This window comes from Eucyclogobius newberryi, unplaced genomic scaffold (genome assembly GCF_026437365.1).
Source record: "Eucyclogobius newberryi isolate DKJ021-1_F unplaced genomic scaffold, fEucNew1.0.hap1 SCAF_7, whole genome shotgun sequence".
Lineage (NCBI taxonomy): Eukaryota > Metazoa > Chordata > Actinopteri > Gobiiformes > Gobiidae > Eucyclogobius > Eucyclogobius newberryi.
The window spans coordinates 40,873,483-40,899,090 of NW_027316389.1; the positions used below are offsets into that span (position 1 = coordinate 40,873,483).

Consider the following 25,608-nt stretch of genomic DNA (forward strand, 5'->3'; position numbering starts at 1 on the left):
TATGTACATGGTATGTGTATGTACATGGTATGTACATGTATGTGTATATACATGGTATATACATGGTATGTACATGGTATGTACATGTATGTACATGGTATGTACATGTATGTACATGGTATGTACATGGTATGTACATGGTATGTGTATGTACATGTATGTACATGGTATGTGTATGTACATGGTATGTACATGGTATGCACATGGTATGTGTATGTACATGGTATGCACATGGTATGTGTATGTACATGTATGTACATGTATGTGTATATACATGGTATATACATGGTATGTACATGGTATGTACATGTATGTACATGGTATGTACATGGTATGTACATGGTATGTGTATGTACATGTATGTACATGGTATGTGTATGTACATGGTATGTACATGGTATGCACATGGTATGTGTATGTACATGGTATGTACATGTATGTGTATATACATGGTATATACATGGTATGTACATGGTATGTACATGGTATGTACATGTATGTACATGGTATGTACATTGTATGCACATGGTATGTGTATGTACATGGTATGTACATGGTATGTGTATGTACATGGTATGTACATGCATGTGTATGTACATGGTATGTACATGGTATGTACATGGTCATTTCCTTCTCCCAGTGTGGACAACATTCATACTCTTTTGTGCTCGTATGTTTTTGAGAGCTTTTCAGAAGTGTCAGTTTTGTGCTTGACTAAAGTTGTGACCTTCAAGTCCCATGGACACAGTTCCTCCTCATCTTCTTAAAGTTGGTCCATTGTTAAAATAGTAACTGGTTTGGTCCCAGCGGGGTCAGCCTTATAATCCCCGCTCTTCTAATCGTGAAAGGTGCCGTTCCACCAGGTTGAATATCCACAAGAATGCCATCCAGCTATTGTCCACACGTGATGTTCAGTACGTAACAAAGCAGCAGCGGACATTGAAGTGAAGAGACAGGGCGTGTGCACGACTTCACCGGAGCACGCCTTTGGCTCCAATATGGGCTAATATCAACGAATTGATGTACAGTTCTGACTTCACCAAATGAATATAATATCAACAAATTGGATTAGGGTTAAAGACGGATAAAAACCCATGCTTAACATCTCACCCAGCAGAGTGTCTGGTCTGAAGTGTGTTAATGTGAATCGTTTTTGATTTATTAAAAATAAATTTAATCTCAAATTGTCCCCAAAGCCTGTTTTTATCCAACTCTTTGTAACTCGTTCTTTTGCCAGAATAGGGCTGCAAACGATCAAAGTCTGTTTCTGACATTCAGTCTCTTCTGCACAAGACGCAGTGCCATGTGCGCTCGCTTCTCCCCGTGTCCCGTGGGGGCCAAAACAAATGCACACATTCAATGATCTGTGTGTCTTATACTCGCTCCTCCTACAGCCATCTGAGTCAGAGCAGGCCTTCTTATGGTAAATGTGTGCGATCTCCTTTGTGCACATGCAAGGGCTTGGCCTTTTTATGCACATGTTTGGCTAAAACACGCCCACTTACTGAGATGGCTGTCAACACTGAGGAGAGGGAGGAACAAATGTAAGTCACTGCTTGTTCTTGAATGCGTGCAGTTGTTTGAGAGTCATTATAGTGGCATTGGCCCCCACAGGACACAGGGAAAAACACCTGGCATGTTCTGTGATAGGCGGGTAGCATATACATACGAGCGTTACAAACACTTATTTTATTCTTCTGTAGCGCTGCCCTGACTAAATAGAAACAGATAAAAAGAAGGATTCACATTAACCCAGGTCTGCACATCAGCTCCTCCTGACTGGTCCTAAGGCCAAGCTCGTGTCCAGAGGAGATCAAGCCTTTACAGTGGTGGCCCCTTAACTGATTTTTTTGGCTTTTAATTCATTGTAGATCAGATCATCTTCTGTTGTAATTTAATTTGATCTTTACGTTTGTATTTTTCTTATCTATTATTATGATGTGTTTCTGCCCGTACAGCCCTGTAGTCAGCTGAGGTAGTTTTAAATGTGCTTTATGAATAACATTGAGATTCAGTGAGTTGTGGCAGGCTCACCCACAACTGTGATCTCTATGCCAGGGCTGGATGGCCTTTGGGTGCCAGGAGGTTCACACATTGGATGCTACACTACTTGTGTAGTATAGTAGGTTAATAATCACCGTCATTTTTGGACTCTAAGCCACTACGCAAGCGTTTGACACGCTGTAAAAGAAGACAGTAGAAGCACTGTCCAGAGGACTCGTCGTGTTCTCTATAGTTTAAGCTTCAAAACGCTGTGTGTTTTATTACAATCAGACTCATAGTCACAGAGAGTTGAATAAGGAAGTGACGGACATGCGATATACTGCAGTTTAGAACCTGCCACATTGAAATGAGACTTTATTGGCGCGACCTGACAAAAGACAACCTGTGCATCACTACCGTGGAACATATTTTTGTGTTAATATCTCATGTTACAACGCAACACTGACTCGCTAAGCACAAGCTCCGAGCAGAGGAACCAGATGTGAAGACACAGACACAGGTAAATCAGCTCACACTGAGTCATCAAGGACAGTAGGGACAGAGAGGACAGAGGGGACTGTAGGGACAGAGGGGACTGTAGGGACAGAGGGGACTGTAGGGACAGAGGGGACTGTAGGGACAGTAGGGACAGCTGTGATGTCTTTCTGATTATTAAGCTTCAAAATGCTGTCTTACAATGGAACTAAATTCAGAAATGATGATCGACCACGGGAAAAACCGCCACAAGTCGGCCCCGACAAAACAGAGATAAAGCCAAAATAAGATTTTTTTTTTCAAATGTGTGATTTTGTTTTTTTGCATGATGGGAAAGTTGAAGTTATGAATGAGCCCGTGTGCTTCAGAGAACACTATTGGTTGTCTTAAACGTATAGATTAAGCTGTTAAAAATGGGTAGTTTTCGGGTCTTTTTCCAGCGCTCCTCGGGGGCGTCACCTTTTTCCAGCAGCACATTGTTGATATTTTTTGGCCAATCAACTGCTAGCCACATGGCTACTTAAAACACAGTCATATTCGTGGTGTTGAAGATGGAATACGTAGTACAAAAAGATGAAAAAGAAAAAAGATCCACGAAAAGAAAGTTCCTGGCGTAAGTACTCACAAGATCCCTGCATGCATGCTTTGTGTGTGCTTTGTGTGTTTCATGGTGCTTTGTGTGTGTTTCATTGTGTTTGTGTGTGTTTCATGGTGCTTTGTGTGTGTTTTGTGTGTGTTTCATGGTGCTTTGTGTGTGTTTCATGGTGCTTTGTGTGTGTTTCATTGTGTTTGTGTGTGTTTCATGGTGCTTTGTGTGTGTTTTGTGTGTGTTTCATGGTGCTTTGTGTGTGTTTCATGGTGCTTTGTGTGTGTTTCATTGTGTTTGTGTGTGTTTCATGGTGCTTTGTGTGTGTTTTGTGTGTGTTTCATGGTGCTTTGTGTGTGTTTCATGGTGCTTTGTGTGTGTTTCATTGTGCTTTGTGTGTGTTTCATGGTGCTTTGTGTGTGTTTTGTGTGTGTTTCATGGTGCTTTGTGTGTGTTTTGTGTGTGTTTTATGGTGCTTTGTGTGTGTTTTATGTGTTTTTTATGGTGCTTTGCGTTGATTTTCGTGGCTAAACCGGCTTTTAGCTCCGTGGGGCTAAGTTGAAAGCTAAACTTTGTTATCACCATGTTATCGGGTTATTTTTCGGCGTTGTTCTGTACAAATTATGTAATTATGTAATATTTCTTGACCCGTGGGTTGTGTGGATCGTGCTTTATCTGAGTTTTATGGTGCTTTGCGGTTTAGTGTTGTTGTTTAGTTTTCATGAAATCAAAAGTTGGCTAATCCCCCCGATGCTGAATTAAAAGTAAATATTTAAATTCAACTCCAACTACTGGATAGTAGATGTGATTTGTTAACGTGAAAATAACTTTCACATTCTTGGATTAATACATTTTTATTATGTACTGAATCACCTGTGAATTCTGTTTATCGACAAATGGCAATAAACTCTATTCTGATTCTGATTCTGATTCTGAATCTGATTCTGATTCTGATTCTTTGATTCTATTCAGGGCCTTTTGTAATCCAAGTATTTCCATTTTAATATAGTAACTTCTAATTCTGATTCAAGTCCAGTTACCATCAATAACAACACTCCTCTTGAGTCTTGAGTGACAGCTGTAGGGGGAGGTGGTGTCAGTGTGACAGGGGGAGGGCTTATCTCAATGAGATGCAAATGAGCCCCGCCCCCTGTGACTCTGGGCTCACTCCGGTGAGAATCTTTAGAGGCCGTTTTCTCAGTGAAAGGGTTTGAGAGTTGTTTACATTCAAATGACCACAACTTACTCAAATATGATCAGATCTACATGAGTGACACATCATTGTAAAGCTTTGAATTCACACTTTCAATGTCTGCGGGTAGACTTGTAACTGGTTTATCCACGGTCAGTCACAATTAGACCCGTGCCGCAGCAGACCGCAGGTGCACTGCGAGCCCCCCGGCTCAAAAGACAACCGGTGAATCACATGTAAATATACAACATGGGCACCAATTGACAGGTGTGGCCCATATATGTACAATTTATGTTTTGCGCGGCTTTTATTCAGGAGCGGGGTTGGCCCGAGCCAAAAGATGAGAGTTGTCCTGGCAAGGGACTGATACAAATTGTATCCAGGGGCCGGAAAAACACAACAATCGAGTAGTAAACAAGGACAAACATGCCTGTGAGTGTGAGTTCTGATGTGAGTGAGGCTCAGCAGTACCACCTCAAAATCAATTAACATGGGGCCAATAGGAGCTCGATGCCCAAAAAAGTTACGGTAAAAATATAACGCTTAAAAAAATAGGTCATGTGAGGACATGTAAAAATGATATTATGACCCCGCCCTTAGTCCTATAGGAAGTCGGCCATATTGAATCAAACACGGCGCGGACAAAAGTACACCTCGTCGTACTTGCGGCCCTTGGCCATTTGCAGAGAGTTAATTGTATCAATCAATCAATCTTTATTTATAGAGCCCTTTAAAACACTTAAAGTGACCAAAGTGCTTCACAAAAAATAAAATCAAGGCAATACACAACATAAAACTATGTTGTACCCTGTGTTGGTATCATAAAGGTGTTGCCCCTGAATTATGAAAAGGTAATGTCCTTTTCAAGATCTTTTGGGACGCACAGACACTACATGTGGCACGGGGAGGAGTAAAGCGGCTGCGTGGATTGAGGCAGGAGAGCAGGTGAGCCCTGGTGTAGCAGTGGACGTAGATTGGGTGGAATTAGGTCCTCTAGACTCAATTTAAGCTAGCTTCATGACTGGGGTAAGCAATCTTTTTCCTATGCTGCTCCTGCAGCTTAGAACTGTTTTTAAGTCAGAGATGATATTGCGTGAAATGATCTCAATTAGGGTTTTTCATTTAAGTTTCACTCTTTTTGTCTTTTAATTTTTGTCTGTTTTTATTTTTATTGTAGATTTTCTTTTCTTAAATGTCTCAATGGGTTTCTTACCTAGTTAAATAAAGGTTTAATCTATTAAGTGGGTGTAATCCCTCATTGGTCCAGGCGTGTTCCATTGTAGAAAAAGCTTCAGTTGTTTCATCTGGACTCAGTTAGAAAAAATAGACGTTTCGACTTCATCCAAGAGTCATTGTCAATAAGAGAATTTAGGTCGAGCACTACGATTTGTACTATTCTGTGGTAAGCCCCGCCCATTGGGCGGAGCCTTCCTGAAGTGGAAGGAGTTGTTTGTTTCAACAGAAACTTACCCTCTTTGTATCTACCGAGCCTCTTCAGCCTTTTAATGGGCTCTTAGTCTCCCCTTTGTCTTTGTGAGACCCTGGCTAATCTATTAAATAAATAAATGCTGCACATTTTGTTGTCTACCAACTGATACAGAAGCTGGCCATGGTGCAATATCAAGAGTACCATAAAAGCAACAAGTAGATGGAAACAGGACAATTACGTATATATGGATGGAAATAACTGCATGAGACAATCCCATCTGAGTGACAGAAAGGACCAAGCGCGCAGGGCTAACGGTTCAAATTAAAACATCCTCCTTACTCAATCAGGTGCAGGCCGTTGTTAATTTATATTTTTATGTCACAGAAAATACTTTGGAGAGCAGATTGGCCTGTACTTTGCGTGGCTTGGAATTTACACTCAGCTACTCATCCCCCCGTCACTGCTGGGCATCTTTGTCTTCTTATACGGCATCATCACTGTGGACTCTAACATACCTAGGTAAGTAACTGAACACCTCATGTCACCTGTAACAGCCACTGCTGCCTGACAGCTCTGTCATAAGCATTCTTCACTACTGTAGGTTGATGAGCTCTATTTAGGATTTTGCATGACATAGCCTCTGCAGGCTCCGTAAAATCCTCTTTCAGATTTCAGATAGCATCTAAACCTAAAGTGTTGAGGACGAAAGTGGTTAAAAGGTCTAAAGGTTTATAGTATTTTTTGAATATTCAATAGACAATAAGATATGTATGTAAAGTAAGGTAAACTTTATTGACCCTCACTGGGGCAACCGGTGATGAGTAGGGTCTAGGGACACATCTCCAAATATTGAGCTGGTCTTGGTCAGGACCATAGTTGGAAGATTTGACCTATTTAGTACGCCATAGTGTCTTCAATAAAAGATATATGGTTTTGGCTGTGTAAATATACGAGTTTTCGTGAGCTTACGCTTTGTAGAATTATTATTTATTCATATATATTTTGAATAAGTGTTTCTAGTTTGATCCTTGTTTCCAAGAGCACCCTCTCTACCAGTTGTACAGATTGTGACACCTGTAGCAAACAGCCACATCTTTTTTTTCTATTTAGTGTTGTAGGTTTGAGCTGTTGCTTTGCTCTTTGCAGTGAGGAGACATGTAATGAGAGGCTGAACATCACCATGTGCCCCCTGTGCGATGGGGTGTGTGACTACTGGCAGCTGAGCTCTGTGTGTTCCCTGGCCAGAGCCACATATCTGTTTGACAATGGAGCCACCGTCCTGTTCGCCATCTTCATGTCTCTGTGGGGTATGCTTCATTTCACTGCCCTTTGCTCATCTGGAGTAAACTCAATATTGGCCTGTTACAAAGACGGTAAAAGAGGGAGCATTGTAGAACCATATTCAGTTGTAGTCATCTGGACATCATTTTTTAATTCAGTTCGATTCACGATTCAGGACCCACAATTCAATTAATCACAATTCTTAAATAATGAAAATTGTAATCTAATTTCCAATTTGAAAACAAAAATCCAGCAAAAGTTAATTTTCTTGTTAGGCCCAAGCCGAAGGACGAGGATTTGATTAGAAAATGTTGACAGAGCGTTTGTGAAGCTGAACACAATGGTATGCAAATATAGTGGCTATCTAATAAAAAGGCTAGTGTAACTAGTAGCTCCAAAATCCACAAACGGCAACTGCTATCACAACTAGAGATTGATGGAATACAACACAAATGCTTCAGCTAGGGGGAGCCAGGTCAGGGGAAAGTTGGCGGTAACCACCCAGAGAGTGGGTACGAAGCCCCAATAACCACGCTGAACAGCGACTGTCAGATCATGGTGCAAATGAACAACAGGCAACCGCGAAGACCGTTACAGAAGTAAAAGTCTTCTAGAGGATGTGAATGCAGCATTGACAGGTATCTCTACGACAACCATCACTGAAACCAATGAGCTGATATACAACTCAGCAGCAGTGATTCTTGAGACACTCGGCTATTGTAAGAGCAACCACGAGGCGCACGCGGCACGCACCACCACGAGCCGCACGCACCACCACGAGCCGCACGCGGCACGCACCACCACGAGCCGCACCGCTTCTCCTCCGCTGCACCGCCGTTTCCGCGTCCGAACACCGGCTCCGCGCTCCCGCACCCGCCGCACGGCCGCCCCGCAGGTCTGTACCTGGCCGAAGGTGTGGCCCCAGCCCGCCACAAGAGCAGAAACGGGGAGCGGGGCACCGACACCACCGTTGCCGCCACCGCATGGAACCGAGCACGCCGCAGCTGCTACCTCTTCTTCCACTACATCCACGTGGAGAAAAGCAGCCTCGTACAACTGAGGTACAGCCCGGTTTCTCTGCTTTCCCCCGCTCCACAGACGGGGGCGATCTGGACTTTGTTAGTTGTTTCCATTGTTTTGTTTTGTCCCCGTGTCTCTGTGTTGTCTTCTGTCTATATATCCGTGTTCATTCACTTCATCGGACATTGCTGCACCTGTCTAACACTCATCTCCTCCCTCACTCCTGGACTATCTTCTGCGCTAGCCGCCAGCTAACAGCTGGCTTAACACCTGCGGAGGTCCGTCATGGTATCACGGGGCCTCCCTGCCGTGCAGACAAGGTCTGGGGCAACCAACGCCACTCACTCCACCAGCTTCAACACCCGGTCCACTGCTGCTTTTTCACAACTCTCTGCCCACCAGCTTCTAGCTAACCAGCTTCCAGCCACCGCCAACATACTAACTGGATTACTCTCATCTGCTGCTACGTTCCATCACCTCCTCGGACTATCACTCCCGCGCTTCCAGGCCACTGCTCCACCAACTTGTCGCCCACTCACCTACACCGCTGCTGACCTTCACCTCCTCAACCATAACCACCGTCTCCCAGCTGCTGCTGCCTCTGCAGCTAGCTCAGCTGGGATCCTTCGCCGGCCCCGCTACATCCACAGGGGCTCTGGTCTCTCCCATAACCAACACTCCAACGACGGCTCACCTATCCCCTCACTCTGGACTAGTTTTCGCCCCCCCCCGTCACCCCCACCTGCCGCACTGCCAACCTCATTAACCTCCGCACCCCCACCCCTGCGCCCCCATCCATCTCCCTTGCACTGCTGAACTGCCGCTCCATCTCCCACAAATCACCTGTTATATCTGAACTGCTACTGGACAATAACATTGATCTGCTTCTCCTCTGTGAAACATGGCAACAGCCCCTGGACTTCTATGCTCTCAACCAAGCCACTCCCTCCAACTACACTTACACTGCCAAACCCCGCCTCTCCGGGCGTGGGGGAGATCTTGCTGTTATTCATAAAAAATCTACATCCATCACTGAACTGAACCTCAACCTTCCATCCATCTCATCATTTGAATACCTCGCCTTCTCCCTCCCCAACTCTATCACCGCTATCCTGATCTATCGTCCCCCAAAGCCCCACCCCTCTTTCCTCACTGAATTGTCTGAACTCCTCACCATTGCATCCTCTCTCTCTGCCCGCCTCCTACTCACTGGTGACTTCAACATCCACATTGACTGCCCCAACGCCCCACTGACATCCGACTTCCTCTCTCTCCTGGACTGCTTCCATCTCACCCAACATATTGACTTCCCCACCCATACCAAAGGCCACACTCTGGACTTAGTCTGTTCCTCTCTCCTACCCATATCTAAGCCCCACCCCCTCCCCTTCCCACTCTCTGATCATCTCTGCATCCTTTTCTCCGCCCCCCTACCCTCGCCCCACAACCCCAAAAAACGCACCATCACCTACCGCAATATCAAGTCAGTCAACCCCCTCACGCTCTCCCAGCTCATATCCTCTGCTTTCCCCCCTGACTCCCCCCCCTCTTCCCCCGACGACTATGCTGTCATGCTCAACACCACCCTCTCCGACTCCCTTGACTCCCTAGCCCCCTGGAAAACCTCCTCCGTCTCATACATCAACCCCGCCCCCTGGTACACCCCTGAACTCCGCACCATGAAGCAGACTGGCCTCCAACTCGAACGACTCCTCAAAAGAACCCGCCTCACCGTCCACGCCGAAGCTTTCAAATTACACATCTCCTCCTACCGTGACGCTCTCCAAGCCGCCAAATCTGCCCACCTCTCCACCCTCATCAACAGCTCCCACCGGAGCCCTCGCACCCTGTTCTCCACCGTCAACAAGCTGCTCCAGCCACCGGACATCACTCCACCTTCCTCCTCCAAAATCAACAGCTCCCTGACTGCCGTCTCCATCAACTCTATCACCCCCCCACCCCTGCCCCCCCCCCCCTCCCTGACCACCCACCCTTCCCTCCCCTCACCACCTTCTCCTCTGTTAACTCCTCTCATATCCTAGACATCATCACCGCTTCCAAGACCACCACCTGCTCTCTCAACCCCCTCCCAACGACTCTAACCAAGGCTTGCCTCCCTGCTCTCATCCCCCATCTCACCGCCCTCTTCCACCAGTCTCTATCCCTCGGCCATGTTCCTTCCATCTACAAATTGGCCTCCATCACCCCCATCCTCAAAAAACCCACCCTAGACCCCGCCAACCTCTCCAACTACCGCCCCATCTCCAACCTGCCGTTCCTCTCAAAAACGCTGGAACGCATCGTCGCCGCCCAACTTCACACCCACCTCCAGTCAAACAACCTCTATGAACCCCTCCAATCTGGCTTCCGCTCACTTCACAGCACTGAAACAGCCCTGGTCAAAGTAATCAATGATCTCCTCACCTCTGCAGACTCCGGGGCCCTCAACATCCTGTTACTACTAGTCCTCAGCGCAGCCTTTGACACTATAAACCATTCCATCCTCCTACAAAGGCTGCGCCAACTGGGTGTTGAGGGCTCTGCACTTGACTGGCTCACATCCTACCTCACCAACAGGCAAGAGTTCATCTCCCTCTCCGGTCACTCATCCACCCTCTCCCCAGTAACGCAGGGGTCCCCCAGGGCTCAGTCCTCGACCCCCTACCTCTTCCCCCTTGGTCAAATCCTCCGCCAACTCAACCTGGACCAGCCACATCGTCAAGACCTCATACTTCCACCTCCGCCGCATCGCCAAAATCCGACACTGCCTCACCCTCCCCGCTGCTGAATCCCTCATCCATGCCTTCATCTCCTCCCGCCTTCACTACTGCAACTCCCTCCTCACTGGCATCTCCTCCCATTCCCTCCATAGACTCCAAATGGTCCAAAACTCCGCTGCCCGCCTCCTCACCCACACCCGCCTCCTCACCCACACCCGCCTCCTCACCCACACCCGGTTCCGTGATCACATCACTCCCGTTCTCCGCTCTCTCCCCATCAAGCAGCGCATAAACTTCAAAATACCCCTACCTGTCTGACCTCCTCATCCTCCACCGCCCCTCCCGAGCCCTCCGCTCCTCCTCCTCTCTCACCCTGGCTGCACCAACATCTCGACTCGAAACTTTTGGTGACAGAGCATTCTCCCGGACTCTGGAACTCCCTCCCCCGACCTGTCCGCCACTCTCCCTCACTCACAACATTTGAATCTCGCCTGAAAACATACCTCTTCACCCAAGCCTATGACCTACCCTACCCCTAGCCTCCTCTACCCCACTGACTACACTTCTACCCCCTGTTACATCCCCATCATTTTCTTTCTACTTCTTCTGTCTTGTTTATTTTATCTGTACATTATTGTGTATTGTACGTGCTGTTCCCCCCTGTCTGTAAATACCCCCCCCCTTTTTTGTATATGTCAAAGCGTCTTTGGGTCCCTGAAAAGCGCTATATAAATAAAATATGTATTATTATTATTATTATTAAGTACCCAAGAGGTACAACCAGATGCCCAAACCTGAAGCACTCGAAACTGCCACACAAAGGCTCCAAGCCTTAGCCAGCCACCTAAAGACGTACACGAGAGAGAATGAAGCCAGGCAAATAAACAGATTGTTCTCGTCTCAACCGGCAAAGGTGTACGCTCAATGGCAGGGTAATAACAGTAGAGCAGACCCACCAAGGCTGGAAACTGAACAGTACTGGAAAGGCATATGAGAGAGGCAAGCGTCCCACAACCGAGATGCACAGTGGCTGAGGGCTCTGAGAGAGGACCACAGTAACATCCCTGAGCAGAATCCAGTTACCATCACAGTGGCAGATATACAGGAAAGAGTCTCAAGCACTGGGCCCTAACATGATACATGATACTGGCTTAAGAAACTCAACTCACTCCTAGCAGCCCAAATGAACACACTGCTAAAGGACGGAACTCACCCTGAATGGCTAACCGAAGGGCGTACGATCCTGATCCAGAAGGATCCCTTAAAGGGCACAGTCCCGTCGAACTATCGGCCAATAATCTGTCCCTCCACAATGTGGAAGCTCCTGTCGGGCACAATGGCTGCTAAGATAAGCGGTTATATGGATCAATACATGAGGACTGCTCAGAAAGGCATCGGCAAAAATACCAGAGGTGTGAAACATCAGCTTCTGGTACAGAACAGTCGCACGGGACTGTAGAACCCGACACACCAACCTGAGCACTGCCTGGATTGATTACGAGAAAGCATCCGACTCAATGCCACACACTTGGATCATTGAATGCTTGGAGTTGTACAACATCAATGGGGCTCTAAGAGCCTTCATAGTGGAAAACCACCCTTGAGGCCAATGGCAAGACACTTGCAAAGATACTGCTGTTTCTCGCAGAGCTATGCAAAAATATTATATTTTTGAACACTATTGCAACAAATGTGTAAGTTACATTTCTACATGCACAAAATGTACACGCACACCAGGAAAACCAAATCTCTTGCCTAGTCTGAACAATATTTCTAAAATGCATATAAATGCAAGAATTTCCATTAGGAGATTGGGATTCCTCCCAAATCACATAAACTCAAGAACTGCTGCAGAAGCAGTATGGAACTCCCCAACAATGTCACAAATAATAGTCTTTTTGTACTAGTTCTGTTTCATTGTTTTATCAGCTACATTCAAAAATGAGATTTTTTCTTGTAGCTGCTTGTTTCCTAGAGCACTGGAAAAGGCGTCAGACGTACCTGAAACATGCCTGGGACCTGACCAGTATGCAGGATGATGAGGTGAGCCCGCTAACACTCTTTTTACATGACACATACAGCTGATTGTAGACTTTACACAAAGTAGATTGTAACAGATTCTCTTTGGACATTTTCTCCAGACTGTACAGTGTATTTTACCTCCATGATGTCTTATTACTAAATATAGTCTTATTCCGGTGGGATTAATTTTATCTAGATAGGTCTGTGTTATTTTTACATTTGCAGAGGATGAGCAATGTCAGTATTTCACTAGTTTTCACAGACTTTAATCTGGAAATGGCAGACTTATAAACACACTGAAAAGTGACAAGAACCGTCATTTATATTGCTAATGTTTCATCTATTTTAGGTTTGTTTTTAGCATTATGTACCTGTGCTGTATAGCCACTTGTCGTTCTTTACCATGTCGTTGTAATATGTGATCAGAAATTAAGGGGTGGCTTAGGGGGCTCAGGCCCCGGATGTTTTTGAGTCTTAAAAAAGGGGAATTATTCAATAAATATGTTCACTACAGATGTGTATCAATTTAACTGCAAAATTAAACTAAATCATATCAGAAGGAGCAGTGCAAAAAGCACAAATATTTAAATCATTTATCAGTCATAAACTAAGAGACTGTTACTTCAAACTGAATTTTACTCAGGTAAGAGTAAAAGTGTAGTGTCTGAAAGTGACAGTATAGGCTGCTGTGACGTAGTTCAGCTAAAACCACATCATATCGGCCTGAATGAGCCCCCTCCCTTTTCTTTTTGGATGTTTAGAATGTCTGTCTCCGCCACTGCTGCATAGAGGAATTCAGATTTTAAAGCTTGCCTAGATTTTCTTTTTTAAATCTATGAATGAGTTAAGCTGGTTTCTGGAGGGATCGGCTAATTGACACTAAAATGAGCATCTTTTGGGTTTTTCACTCGTTATAGGGACTTGTCTTGAAGCAAAAACGTTCGGGTGGAATCCATATAAAAGTCCTATTCCTTTTTCATTTTATTGTAGGGTGATTGTTTACGTGTGGTTTGGAGTACAAACTGATCCTGATGCTTCCCAGCTCATTGATTTGATTTGGAAATAAGAGGGTTACTGCTTTATTTTATGTACAGCATATCAAGCAGCATGAGAGTTCTCTTTTATAAGATGGTGGACGAAATGGAATCATTGGACAGTTATAATATGTTTCGTTGCGATAGACCCAGCAAGATGGAGTAGTATCATTTATAAAAAATGGTGTTTTACTGCATCCTTATTACATAGCAATGATACAAAAATAGTAGAAGTGTTTTTTTTATAGTCCTCCGTCTACACCTGTAGGTGAACGAGAGGAATTCTTTGCCTTCCTTTTCACTTTTGATCATTCTGAATTACTTGTTTTAGAAGACATGAATATCAATTAGTTATCCAACATTTCTGACGGTATTTTTTTTTTAAGTATGAGGTTTAAAAAAAAAAGAACATTTCCCACCCGACCTGACCCCAAAGACCCACTTCAAGAATTTGACATTGTTTTAAGCAACAAATGTCAGAACTACCAATGTAGTTCCTCTGTCCACGGTCCTATTGGGTCTGTGCAGAAAAACAAAATGTATAACCGTTAATTCCAAATCTATAACTATTAAAAGGTCCTATAACCATTTTAATGTCTGTACTTTAGTGACATTGGTTTCATCAGTAGAATTCCAGAACCCAACACGGCGTTGGATTTTTCATTAAAACATTGAATGATATTTTTGACCCAGATTCTTTAAAGAGAGGCTTGTTTATCAGTAATAAGAATAAGCCCTGGTTTTTTCCAGACATCTGTAGTAATTCCACTAGTACTGGAGGGTTATTCATGGCCTCCCACTCATGAGAGGGTGGATATGTTTAATGTGTATGTTTTCATAGTTATGTGGGGCACCAGCCGCATTTAGGCAATTAACAATTCTCAAATCAAATATCTAAATTAATTAATTCAAACATTAATCGTTAATTAATCTGAAGGTTTGTGAGAACGTAACCATGACATTGGTCCCTTTCCGGAAATGAATGAACACTGATTTTTGAAGATTTCTTGACCAAATAATTAAATGGATTAATATGAATATGGCATGTGCAAATGAGTCATTAATAGATGGAGACACTAGATACAATTGTTTGTGCTATCTAGTTTGGTGTTAGAGTTGAAGTTGATTCTAAGGTGATGTTATCAGCTAAACTGTGACATATGTGTGATCCAGTTATATATATATATATATATATATATATATATATATATATATATATACATATATATATATATATGTATATATTCAGAATTGAGATCGATCCACAGTTTATGAAGCACAGTCAAGTCGATCCTTTACTTCTTTAAGTATTAAAGAATATGACAGCTTTCTTTCAACTGGATCTGAGCTTCTTCATAGGGGTCATAGGTCACACATGGGGTCACAGGTCACAGATGGGGTCATAGGTCACACATGGGGACATAGGTCACACATGGGGACAAAGGTCACACATGGGGTCATAGGTCACACATGGGGACATAGATCACACATGGGGACATAGGTCACACATGGGGTTATAGGTCACACATGGGGTTATAGGTCACACATGGGGACATAGGTCACACATGGGGTCATAGGTCACACATGGGGACATAGGTCACACATGGGGACATAGGTCACACATGGGGACATAGGTCACACATGGGGACATAGGTCACACATGGGGTCATAGGTCACACATGGGGACATAGGTCACACATGGGGTCATAGGTCACACATGGGGTCATAGGTCATACATGGGGACATAGGTCACACATGGGGACATAGGTCACACATGGGGACATAGGTCACACATGGGGTCATAGGTCACACATGGGGACATAGGTCACACATGGGGACATAGGTCACACATGGGGACATAGGTCACACATGGGATGCGATCGGCCTGAACTCCAATAAAATGGAGGTTGTAGAACGCTCGTCTCAACAGTGCCGACTAGTTCAAAATGGAAAAAAAAATGAAACGCTTAATCTTTGGCCTAGGCACATGAAACTTGGGACAGTGATAGAGCGACCTTTGACCTCTGACCTTTGAGGATTAAAACACACCTGGCAGCATCGCTCTATGATGAACAGGAAGTCAGCCATGTTGAATCAAAGTGGCACCGCCACGTTTGACTTTTTTCTTTCAAAATCGTACTTGTCCTTTAGTTTTTTTGTCCGATCAAGTTCTAAACAACACTTTTTGCATCTAAAGACATTGAAATTGAATAAATATTCAAAAGAATGCTGATATTCTTTACGGTCTCTGCGTAACACGCCCTCAAAAAAGGCTTAATTTTCAGTGTTTTCAAGGACAAGTCACGCCTGTTGGAATTGATTTACGGAGCTCATATTTCACTCACTAATGTGTTTTTATGTCTGATTGGAAATAATTAATACCATGTAACAAATTTACTCTATAGCGCCCCCTACACATTGTGTGAAAAACTCAACATTGTCTGATTTGTTTGAAACTCATGGATTATATTCTGCTCGAGACGCCATGAAAAAAGTGGATTGCAGATATTGTGTATTTTCACAATTGGCCAGCAGAGGCGCAATGAATGCCTTCATTTATTTTGATGGAACATTTCCTCTTGTGTCGTGGTCTTAGCATTAGCATCAGCATTAGTGGCGGGTCTCTGTTGCTAGGTGACGGGAGTCCAGGGAGGAGGGGGTTTAAAGAATAAAGTCTAAAGAATAAAGCCTAAGAGCCTAAATGCAGTGTCGGGGCAATTGCGATCAAAACACGGTCGTGCGGGAAGGCGGTCGCGCGGGTGGCGAGAGCCATCATTGCCGCTACCGCGGCTTTAATTATTTTTAGTCTTTTGATTGCACTTTGAATTTCAGTTGTTATTTTGGCACCTGAGATTAAAAGAAGAGAATATATATATATATATATATATATATATATATATATATATATATATATATATATATATATATATTTATTTAAAAAAAAACTCCTCACCCTCCATGGGCGTCTCTATTCCTCCCCCTTCAAGCTTGGGTCCTCTATCAGAGGCCCCTGGGAGGGTTCTTCATTATTTTTGATGTTCCTGCACTTTTCGGGACCGAGATGTCTGATGTTTTTCCTGGATCTGCTTAAGTCATTCCTCCAGTTTGGGGGTCATTCCTCCAGTTTGGGGGTCATTCCCCCAGTTTTGGGGCCATTCCTCCAGTTTGGGGGTCACTCCTCCAGTTTGGGGGTCACTCCTCCAGTTTGGGGGTCACTCCTCCAGTTTGGGGGTCATTCCCCCAGTTTGGGGGTCACTGCCCCAAGTGCTCCGGTCACTACAGCACCACTGACACCTTCACGCTCCAGACCTTCTCCAGTTCCTCTCTGAGGCCTTGGGATTTCTCTAGTTTCTCATGTTCCTTTTTCCGGATGTTTCCATCCCATGATGCACTGCAATGTCCACCACCACAGCTTTCCTCTGACCCTTGAGACCACCACTATGTCCAGTTGGTTCCATTACCATTCTGTCTGTCTGTATCTGGATGTCCCAGAGGACCATGTCTCAGTCGTTCTCCACCACATTTGGAGGTGTTTCCACTTTGTCCTTGGGGTCTCCAGCCCGTGCTCTGCACAGATGTTTCTTACACTATGTCAGCTCCTGGTGATGGAGCTCCATGTGTGCTGTCCCTGCAGCATCTGCACCTGCAGTTATGTGTGGGACTGTCTCAGGGCCCTTTGCACAGCCTACACCTTGGGTCTTGTCTGCTGTGGTAGATCAGGGCCTTCAGACCGGCTCTTTCTAGCCATTGGTTGGATTTCGTGATCTCAGTTATTTTCCGTATACACACACACATACGCACAATGGTATTGAAATAAATTGGATAGCGTTTGATGCCCCACCCCTCAAAATATTTTTTACCAACACCCTAGGAGGAGTTTGTAAAAATACGACACAATTTTTTTTGTTGTTGATCAAATATGGCCGACATTTGGTTGGGCGGATGGCATTGCCATAATAATATTTTTTACTTCCCTTGTCACTACCTCTACCAAATTTCATGATTCTACAATCTGATTTTTTTGGGCCATTTCCAATCTTGCAGTGCATTTTTGTTCTACAGTGGGGGGAGCCAGAATGTAGAGAGGTACAATTAGATGGTTGGTCCCGAGAAGAAGAAGAATATTTCGATCCGATGATATCATAAACTATACATTCACTTTCCTTTATCATGTGTGTGTCCCTGGTCATAGGTAGCACTGTGTGTTATTGGGCCTTTTTGCATTAGAAATGTATATGCATGGAAAATGCATGAGGGGAACACATTAGTCAGCGACTGAAGAGCAAATGAGCGCTTTACATTGGGATGACTTTCGCACAGGCTTTGCCCGTTTACAATGATAATGTTCAATTTTCCCTCTACTAATTAGAATGCACGTGATGTGCATGAGTGGACGAGCGGTTTAGTGGGTGTTTGGAAGCTGGATTTTGTGAGCACTGCCTTATGGAACTAGTTGGCCTTTGCAGCTTGTGGTGCTCGGGCCTAATGATACAGTATAATGAGTTGTGTGCTCTCATAACATTGGCCTATAGTATGGGCATGTGGGGTCAGAGCTAGCTGACCTTTTGACCAGATCGACTATATAGGGCTTCTTTAGATTAGTTTGGAGATTATGGGCTGCTCGTTAGGCCCCTGCGATTGATATAGAACAACACAAATACTCTAACAGCGCAGCCTAGAGTGTGCCCTTAATAGGATAGTTCTGTTCTGTAAACACTGTGGAGGCTGTAAACACCAAGACTCAGTGAACTTTAATCTCTCCTCCTTGTGTGTGTCTGTAAATGCTGCGGTCTACAGGAGCGCGTGCAGGTACGTATCCTCTATCAGCTTCAATATCATCAAAATTATGTTACTAACTACAACAGTTATGACACAAAAAAACACATACAACAATATTCTAATGTAACATCGCTTTGTGGTAACTTAGAATAATCTTTTTGGTGAGGTTGTTCAATTAATTGTATTTTATATAGCCCCAAATCACAACTGGCACATCATATGGCTTTGGTACAGTAACATTCGCTTTGATCCAGTGTAGTGTTTCAGTCAGCTAGCTGTTATAATCGCTCATGAATGTAACTGTTTGCATTTATGTTATGTTACAATTTTATTCCAAATATGACTACATGAATTATTTGCCTCAAAATTCGACAAACAATACCCCATAATGACAACTTGAAAAAAGATTGTTAGAATTATTCGCAGATTGATATTTTAAAAAGATTCCACTGATCATCCGTGAGACGCTTCTACAACTTGATTGGATTCCACCTGTGGTAAATTCAGCTGATTGGACATGATTTGGAAAAGCACACCTGTCTATATAAGGTACCCACAGTTAACAGTGATGTCAGAGCACAAACCGAGCCATGAAGTCCAAGGAATTATCTGTAGGGTTAGGGTTCAGAGACAGGATTGTATCAAAGCACAGATCTGGGGAAGGGTACAGTAATGACCAAGGAAACTGATAATGTTAGAGAAGTACACGTTCTGTAACAGTTTGATGACGCATCATAGAGTTCACCACAGAGACAAGATGGAAAAATGTACAACCCCTAAACATACAGTCAGGATAACAAAGGCGTGGCCACAGGACAACTCTATGAATGTCCAGCCAGAGCGCAGACTTGATCCTTGAACATCTTCAGGCTGTAACTAGAGCCAAAGGTGCTTCAACAAGTATTGCACAAAGGTGTGAATGACTTATTTATTTATTTAATTTGCGACATTCTTTCACATTGTCATTATGGGGTATTGTTTGAAGAATGAGGCAACTAATGAATTGAATCAATGTTGGAATAAGGCTGTAACACAACAAAATGTGGAAAAAAGGTTGTGAACACCCTCCGGACCCACTGTGTGTGCCTGACTGTTTCAGGAGGAGCTGAGGCCGGAGTACGAGTCGGCTCTGCAGGAGAAGAGAGACAAAATAAAAACACTGACCAAGAAGGTGTGTATGATCACCACACTGAGCTATTAAAGTGTATTATGATTATATGGAGGTTTGAATATGAAAGATTTGTGTTCTTATGAATCTGTAGCAGGTCAAGAGTGAAGAGACGGATGGAGAGACGGACCAAATGCTGATCTCATCTCAGGTATTGCATCTCATCTCGGTGGTGAAAAGGGGCTTTTCAGGAAAAGACCAGAGTTGAGTGAGGTCATCCAAATTGGAGATGACTAGAAATAATTTAGGCACTATGTAACTTTTCTGGTGGAGGGTTTGCAATGGTAAGGGTTTGTGCTAGTCTGCACATTATTGCTAGTGATAGACCGATTTATTAGTTGGCTGATATATTGGGCCGGTATTCACTCTTTTTAGCATATCTGCCTTCCATGTTTTATTCATCTATTTGACAGGGACAAAGCAGTCATACATAGTTCGGTCCAAAATAAATGTGATGCGTACAAAGTTTACAGCAAGCGCTATTTTCAACTTCCATCCCTACACTACAAATACAAGATACATAGTTCCATTTTATAAATACATCCCCCTTTTAGATATATTTCATAGCAAAGTCCAACACAATCAATAAGAAGTGGCTCTTGCCCACCACTTGAAGTTATGACCGTCAAATTCTAGAACATGGATGCATCCTATTGTGGCAATGTGACTTTTTGAGAGGTAGCGCACTAGTAACAAGTAGTCAGATGAGAAGAGCAGCAGAGTGCTGCACCGTAAATTACTTTGCCGATAGGCAGAGCAGCCATGAACGTTATGCACAGAATTAATTTAATCTGTACGCAACGCAGCTGTTGGCTATTTATTTTTGTATTGTTATGTCACAGTAGAATTGACATGAACATCCTCTGGTGTCCTTTGGTTAAGTCTTAAAGGTCCCATATCATGCAAAATCACTTTTCTACAGTGCTATTGGTCCCTCATATGTGCCCAAGGTGTTTTTTGATTGATTCCTGCAGTTTTTAGCTAGAGAAGTCTCTCTCCTTCTCCTCGGATGAGCAGACAAACCGGGGCTACCCTCAGCAGGCAGCACGCTGTTTCAGCCCATCCTCCAGGAAGCATTCTGGACCTGTAACACTGTAATAATGTAATAATACCAATAATAATAATAATGGTAGTCTGACTTGGAGCTAACATTACTCACTGAGACCACCTTTCCTAAATAAAACCAATTGTCTTTCCCATATCTACCTCTACATATACTGTTTCTTGGCAAATGCAGTGGAACCCCCCCTGTCCAGGAAGTAGCTTTAGTCCAAAGCCGCTTAATGGGCTGAGATTATCCCTGGTTACAGATGGATAGAAAGACGAGGAGAAGGATGGAGGGAGGAGGGGATTGTGTTCCACTACCATGTATTCATGTCTGTGCTGACAGACATGTGAGCTTAGAACTGGATTAAGTGCAGGTTTGTACGCAACAGAATCACCTGAACTTCACCCCTAATGATTGAAGGCTTCAGTCTTACATCAAGGTCTACTTTATGTCACTTCGCTGGTGTAGGGCCCTTCAGTATATTTTGCACTCGGGTGTTTTAAGTGTGAAAGAACGGTCTGCCAAAAAGGTTTTCTTCCACATCACTTCCTCAATACGCGTGATGACAAAAACATGTGCCATCTGATCAATTCAAGTCGATGGCGGCTAGAGCAGGACTAGAGCAGAGCTAGGGCAGAATGAGAACAAAGCTTGGCTAAATCTAACTTTAGCATTTTGAGCATTATCATCTTTTTTTAAAGTTTATGTTGTAAAAAAACATGGGGCATTTTGACACAACAGGCTAAAGGGACAGAGGGGGAATATCACACCATATTACCGTATTTTACACTTTACCGGAGTGTAAGTTGCATCAGCCAAAAAATGCATAATAGAGAAGAAGAAAACATATATAAGTCGCACTGGAGAATGAAATGTGGTTGCAAGTGTGAAAATGACAAATGAAGCCTGCGTAAATTCAGCCTGGAAGACCTGACTCCACCATCTACATCAAGGCACCTGCTCCTCAGCTCAACCAACGCACCCAGTCCTCCAGTCCTCATGTCCTCCTGTCCTCCTGTCCTCCTGTCCTCCTGTCCTCCTGTCCTCCTGTCTGTCTGTGAGAGTCAGATCTCTCCTTCACCACGGAACTCCTCCAGGTTTCTACTTTTTCCCATGGAGGTTTTTGTAGTTTTTCCTGTAAGGACGGGACATCGCCCCTCGCACCTGCTCCCCATCTCCAATCAACGCGCCTCCTCGCTCCCAACCAGCGCACAGCCGGTCCCATATTAACCCCCCGTGCAGTTGGCTCGGCCGCTCCTGATCGTACTGCGACCCACCACCTCCCCCTCTCCTCCTCTGCATCTCATCCTTTCTATCCTCTCTTACCTACCACCACCAGTCTCCAGACCCGGGGAAAGACGTCTAAACACGACCATATTACGGAGCGCCCGTAATCGCAATGTCTTCCCCCGGGGTCTGAGCGCCAAATCATTTTCTATTCTATTTTGCTATTTACCACATGCATGTCTTTGGACAGAAGTCAATGAACCTGTGCCTATTACTAAACCGTTTTAGATTAATATTGTCATGTACAATGAACAAAATGTAAGATTCTTATATTCTTATGCTATATTAACTTATCACTGCCCAATCTGGTCATATCTCGGAAGCTAATCAGGAATGGGCTGGGTTAGTAGTTGGATGGGAGACCACTTGCCAGGTGCCACAGGTTGGCGGTAGTGCATACTGTCAATGTGTCCTTGGGCAAGACACTTCACTCACCTTGCCTCCAGTGTCCAAGTATACTAGAGGATGAAAGAGAATGTGGTGAGAGTGAATGTGGGACAACGGATGAAAATTAGCCCATGGCTACGATCCAGTGTATTTACAATTGTGTATATCAAAATAAGTCACCACTTGGCAGCTACAGCACAGTATTTAAACCCAACTGATACAATGAGTGGTTTCTCATTTCTGAAACAACCATGTGGAACTACAAATGCTGTGGTCATGGACAATATGCCAGTGTGTTTGAGAAGGGTCTAATCATTGGCATCACGCAGAGAAAGGAAGGGAAACTAGGAAAGGAAAAGCAGAAACTAATGTACTACAGATCTGAACCCCATTGAGAATCTTTGGGTTGTGCTGGAAAAGGCAGTGATCACACTCTCCTGTCATCAATACAGTATCAGTTGGTGAAAATAATGCAACACTGGATGGAAATAAATATTTTGATATTGCAAAAGCTAATATTAGAGTGCCCATTCTTCCAGTGGTAACTTTGTTTTGGACAGGTAGTATATGTTCACTAACATATTAACATAAAATGACGTCATAATAACAATATTATACTATAATATGTCTTCTTTGAGTAACTGTGACATACTAAAGTTGTTTAATGCGCCAAACTTTGACTTTTTTTCAACAGCAAGAAATTGAGTCGTTGGAGATTGAAGATCACCTGTGTGGATACCTCATCAATGTGTCCACGTTCATATTCCTGGTATGAAAAACGTTTCTGTCTTATCACTGGCCATGTTCAAATGCACACCAGAAATCTGATCATCTGATTTCTGGGGTTATCAGATTATTGAAATGCCATAAACAGCATCATTTGATGTGAGTAATTTGATTTATTTGTGATAGTTCACATCTGTGCAGGACAAGGAAATTATGCAAAAAAGAGTAAATTCAAAATGAATTGTACTTTGTTTTTCAAAAATTACTGTAAAAATACACAATTAACTGACATGTCACCAGATGAATTATGTTGTGCATGTTAAGACATTGAAAAGCAGATCTAATTATTGGTTGTCTGATTATTTCAGTAATTTGATTTTTACTGACCATGTACTGTCTATTAGGGAAAGTAATGAAACAATACTATTGTATGGCCCACGGCCCATTGATAATAATAATACTTTGTTTGTATAGTACTCAAAACAATATTACAATGTACTTCAAATTATAAAAAAGCATGCAGGTAAAAACAAAATACCATTGTTGATACACTATATATGTATGTCCTGCACAGGTGTATATATATATATATATATATATATATATATATATATATATATATATATATATATATATATATATATATATATATATATTGGCTCCAGTGCAACTTAGTCAGGAAAATACGGTAGTAATTTCTATACATATTTTCTAATGTGGTTATGTATGTCCTGCACAGATATATATATATATATATATATATCTGTGCAGGACATACATAACCACATTAGAAAATATGTATAGAAATTACTACCGTATTTTCCTGACTAAGTTGCACTGGAGCCAATATTTGTGCAAATCCAGGACCAAGAAGAGTTGAAATGCAATTTAAAATAAAATAATAACAGCTTAGAGAACATGGTGAATAGGTGTACGTATGCTAATGCTAACACCTTCAGCTACATGACGTATGCTAATGCTAACACCTTCAGCTACATGACGTATGCTAACGCTAAAACCTTCAGCTACATGACGTATACTAACGCTAACACCTTCAGCTATATGCCGTATGCTAACGCCAGCACCTTCAGCTACATGACATATGCTAACGCTAACACCTTCAGCTACATGAGGCACAGACAGAACTGTGGTAAGTGTCTGGTATGTTAACGTAACATATGAACAGTTATTCAGATAAATATAGCATAAAGAACATGCTAACAGATAACTATAGCATAAAGAACATTCTAACAGATAACTATAGCATAAAGAACATGCTAACAGATAACTATAGCATAAAGAACATGCTAACAGATAACTATAGCATAAAGAACATGCTAACAGATAACTGTAGCATAAAGAACATGCTAACAGATAACTATAGCATAAAGAACATGCTAACAGATAACTATAGCATAAAGAACATGCTAACAGATAACTATAGCATAAAGAACATGCTAACAGATAACTATAGCATAAAGAACATGCTAACAGATAACAATAGCATAAAGAACATGCTAACAGATAACTATAGCAAAAAGAACATGCTAATGCTAACAGATAACTATAGCATAAAGAACATGCTAACAGATAACTATAGCATAAAGAACATGCTAACAGATAACTATAGCATAAAGAACATGCTAATGCTAACAGATAACAATAGCATAAAGAACATGCTAACAGATAACTATAGCAAAAAGAACATGCTAATGCTAACAGATAACTATAGCAAAAAGAACATGCTAATGCTAACAGATAACTATAGCAAAAAGAACATGCTAATGCTAACAGATAACAATAGCATAAAGAACATGCTAACAGATAACAATAGCATAAAGAACATGCTAACAGATAACTATAGCATAGAGAACATGCTAACAAGTTTAGCAAAGCATCAGTTTTACCCCAAATCACTAAATCCGCTGAATTCTTCTTCCTCTGTGTCACTTCTAAACAACTCCACAAACTCCAGAGGAAGAGGAAGTGCAGATTCTTTTTCTGCGCCACTTAAAGCCTAGAGCGCCCTCTTGTGGTTGTCAGTGTGAAAAAAAAACAAATAATATATATAAGTCGCTCTGGAGTATACGTCGCACCCCGGCCAAAACTATGAAAAAAGGTGCGACTTATAGTCCGGGAAATACGGTAATTGATTTGGATTTAAAGGTTGCTACAGTGTTTGCTCACTTAAACCCCTCTGGGAGAGACTTCAGGGGGCCCTAACTGAGAACACCCTCCTCTTGTAAGTCCGGAGGGGGCCACTGTGAGGACGCTCTGTTGGGTGGAGCGGAGGGAGTTGAACAGGGATGAGTAGGTTTGAAAAGGCTCTTGCAGAATGTGATTGTGGACGTTACTGTTAATATTTGTAAAAATGTCAAAAGCTCCTATGTGCAAGTTTTTGAAAAACAAAATAGGTCATATTTCTACTAGCACTGCCATGTTTGTTTCGTT

At 43.0% G+C, this 25,608-nt stretch overlaps 1 protein-coding gene across 2 annotated transcripts in view; it reads left to right on the plus strand.

Annotated features, from left to right (window-relative positions):
- Positions 1-25,608, plus strand: part of LOC140348800 (anoctamin-1-like) — a 136,535-nt gene that overhangs the window by 69,083 nt on the left and 41,844 nt on the right. The window contains exons 11-17 of one of the 2 annotated variants that reach the window (XM_072434896.1): positions 6,070-6,204; positions 6,832-6,992; positions 12,667-12,749; positions 18,560-18,571; positions 19,641-19,712; positions 19,804-19,860; positions 23,126-23,200. In XM_072434896.1, the coding sequence (XP_072290997.1) occupies positions 6,070-6,204; positions 6,832-6,992; positions 12,667-12,749; positions 18,560-18,571; positions 19,641-19,712; positions 19,804-19,860; positions 23,126-23,200 (595 nt within the window). The remainder of the gene's footprint in view (positions 1-6,069; positions 6,205-6,831; positions 6,993-12,666; positions 12,750-18,559; positions 18,572-19,640; positions 19,713-19,803; positions 19,861-23,125; positions 23,201-25,608) is intronic. The other variant, XM_072434897.1, reaches the window with a different exon arrangement.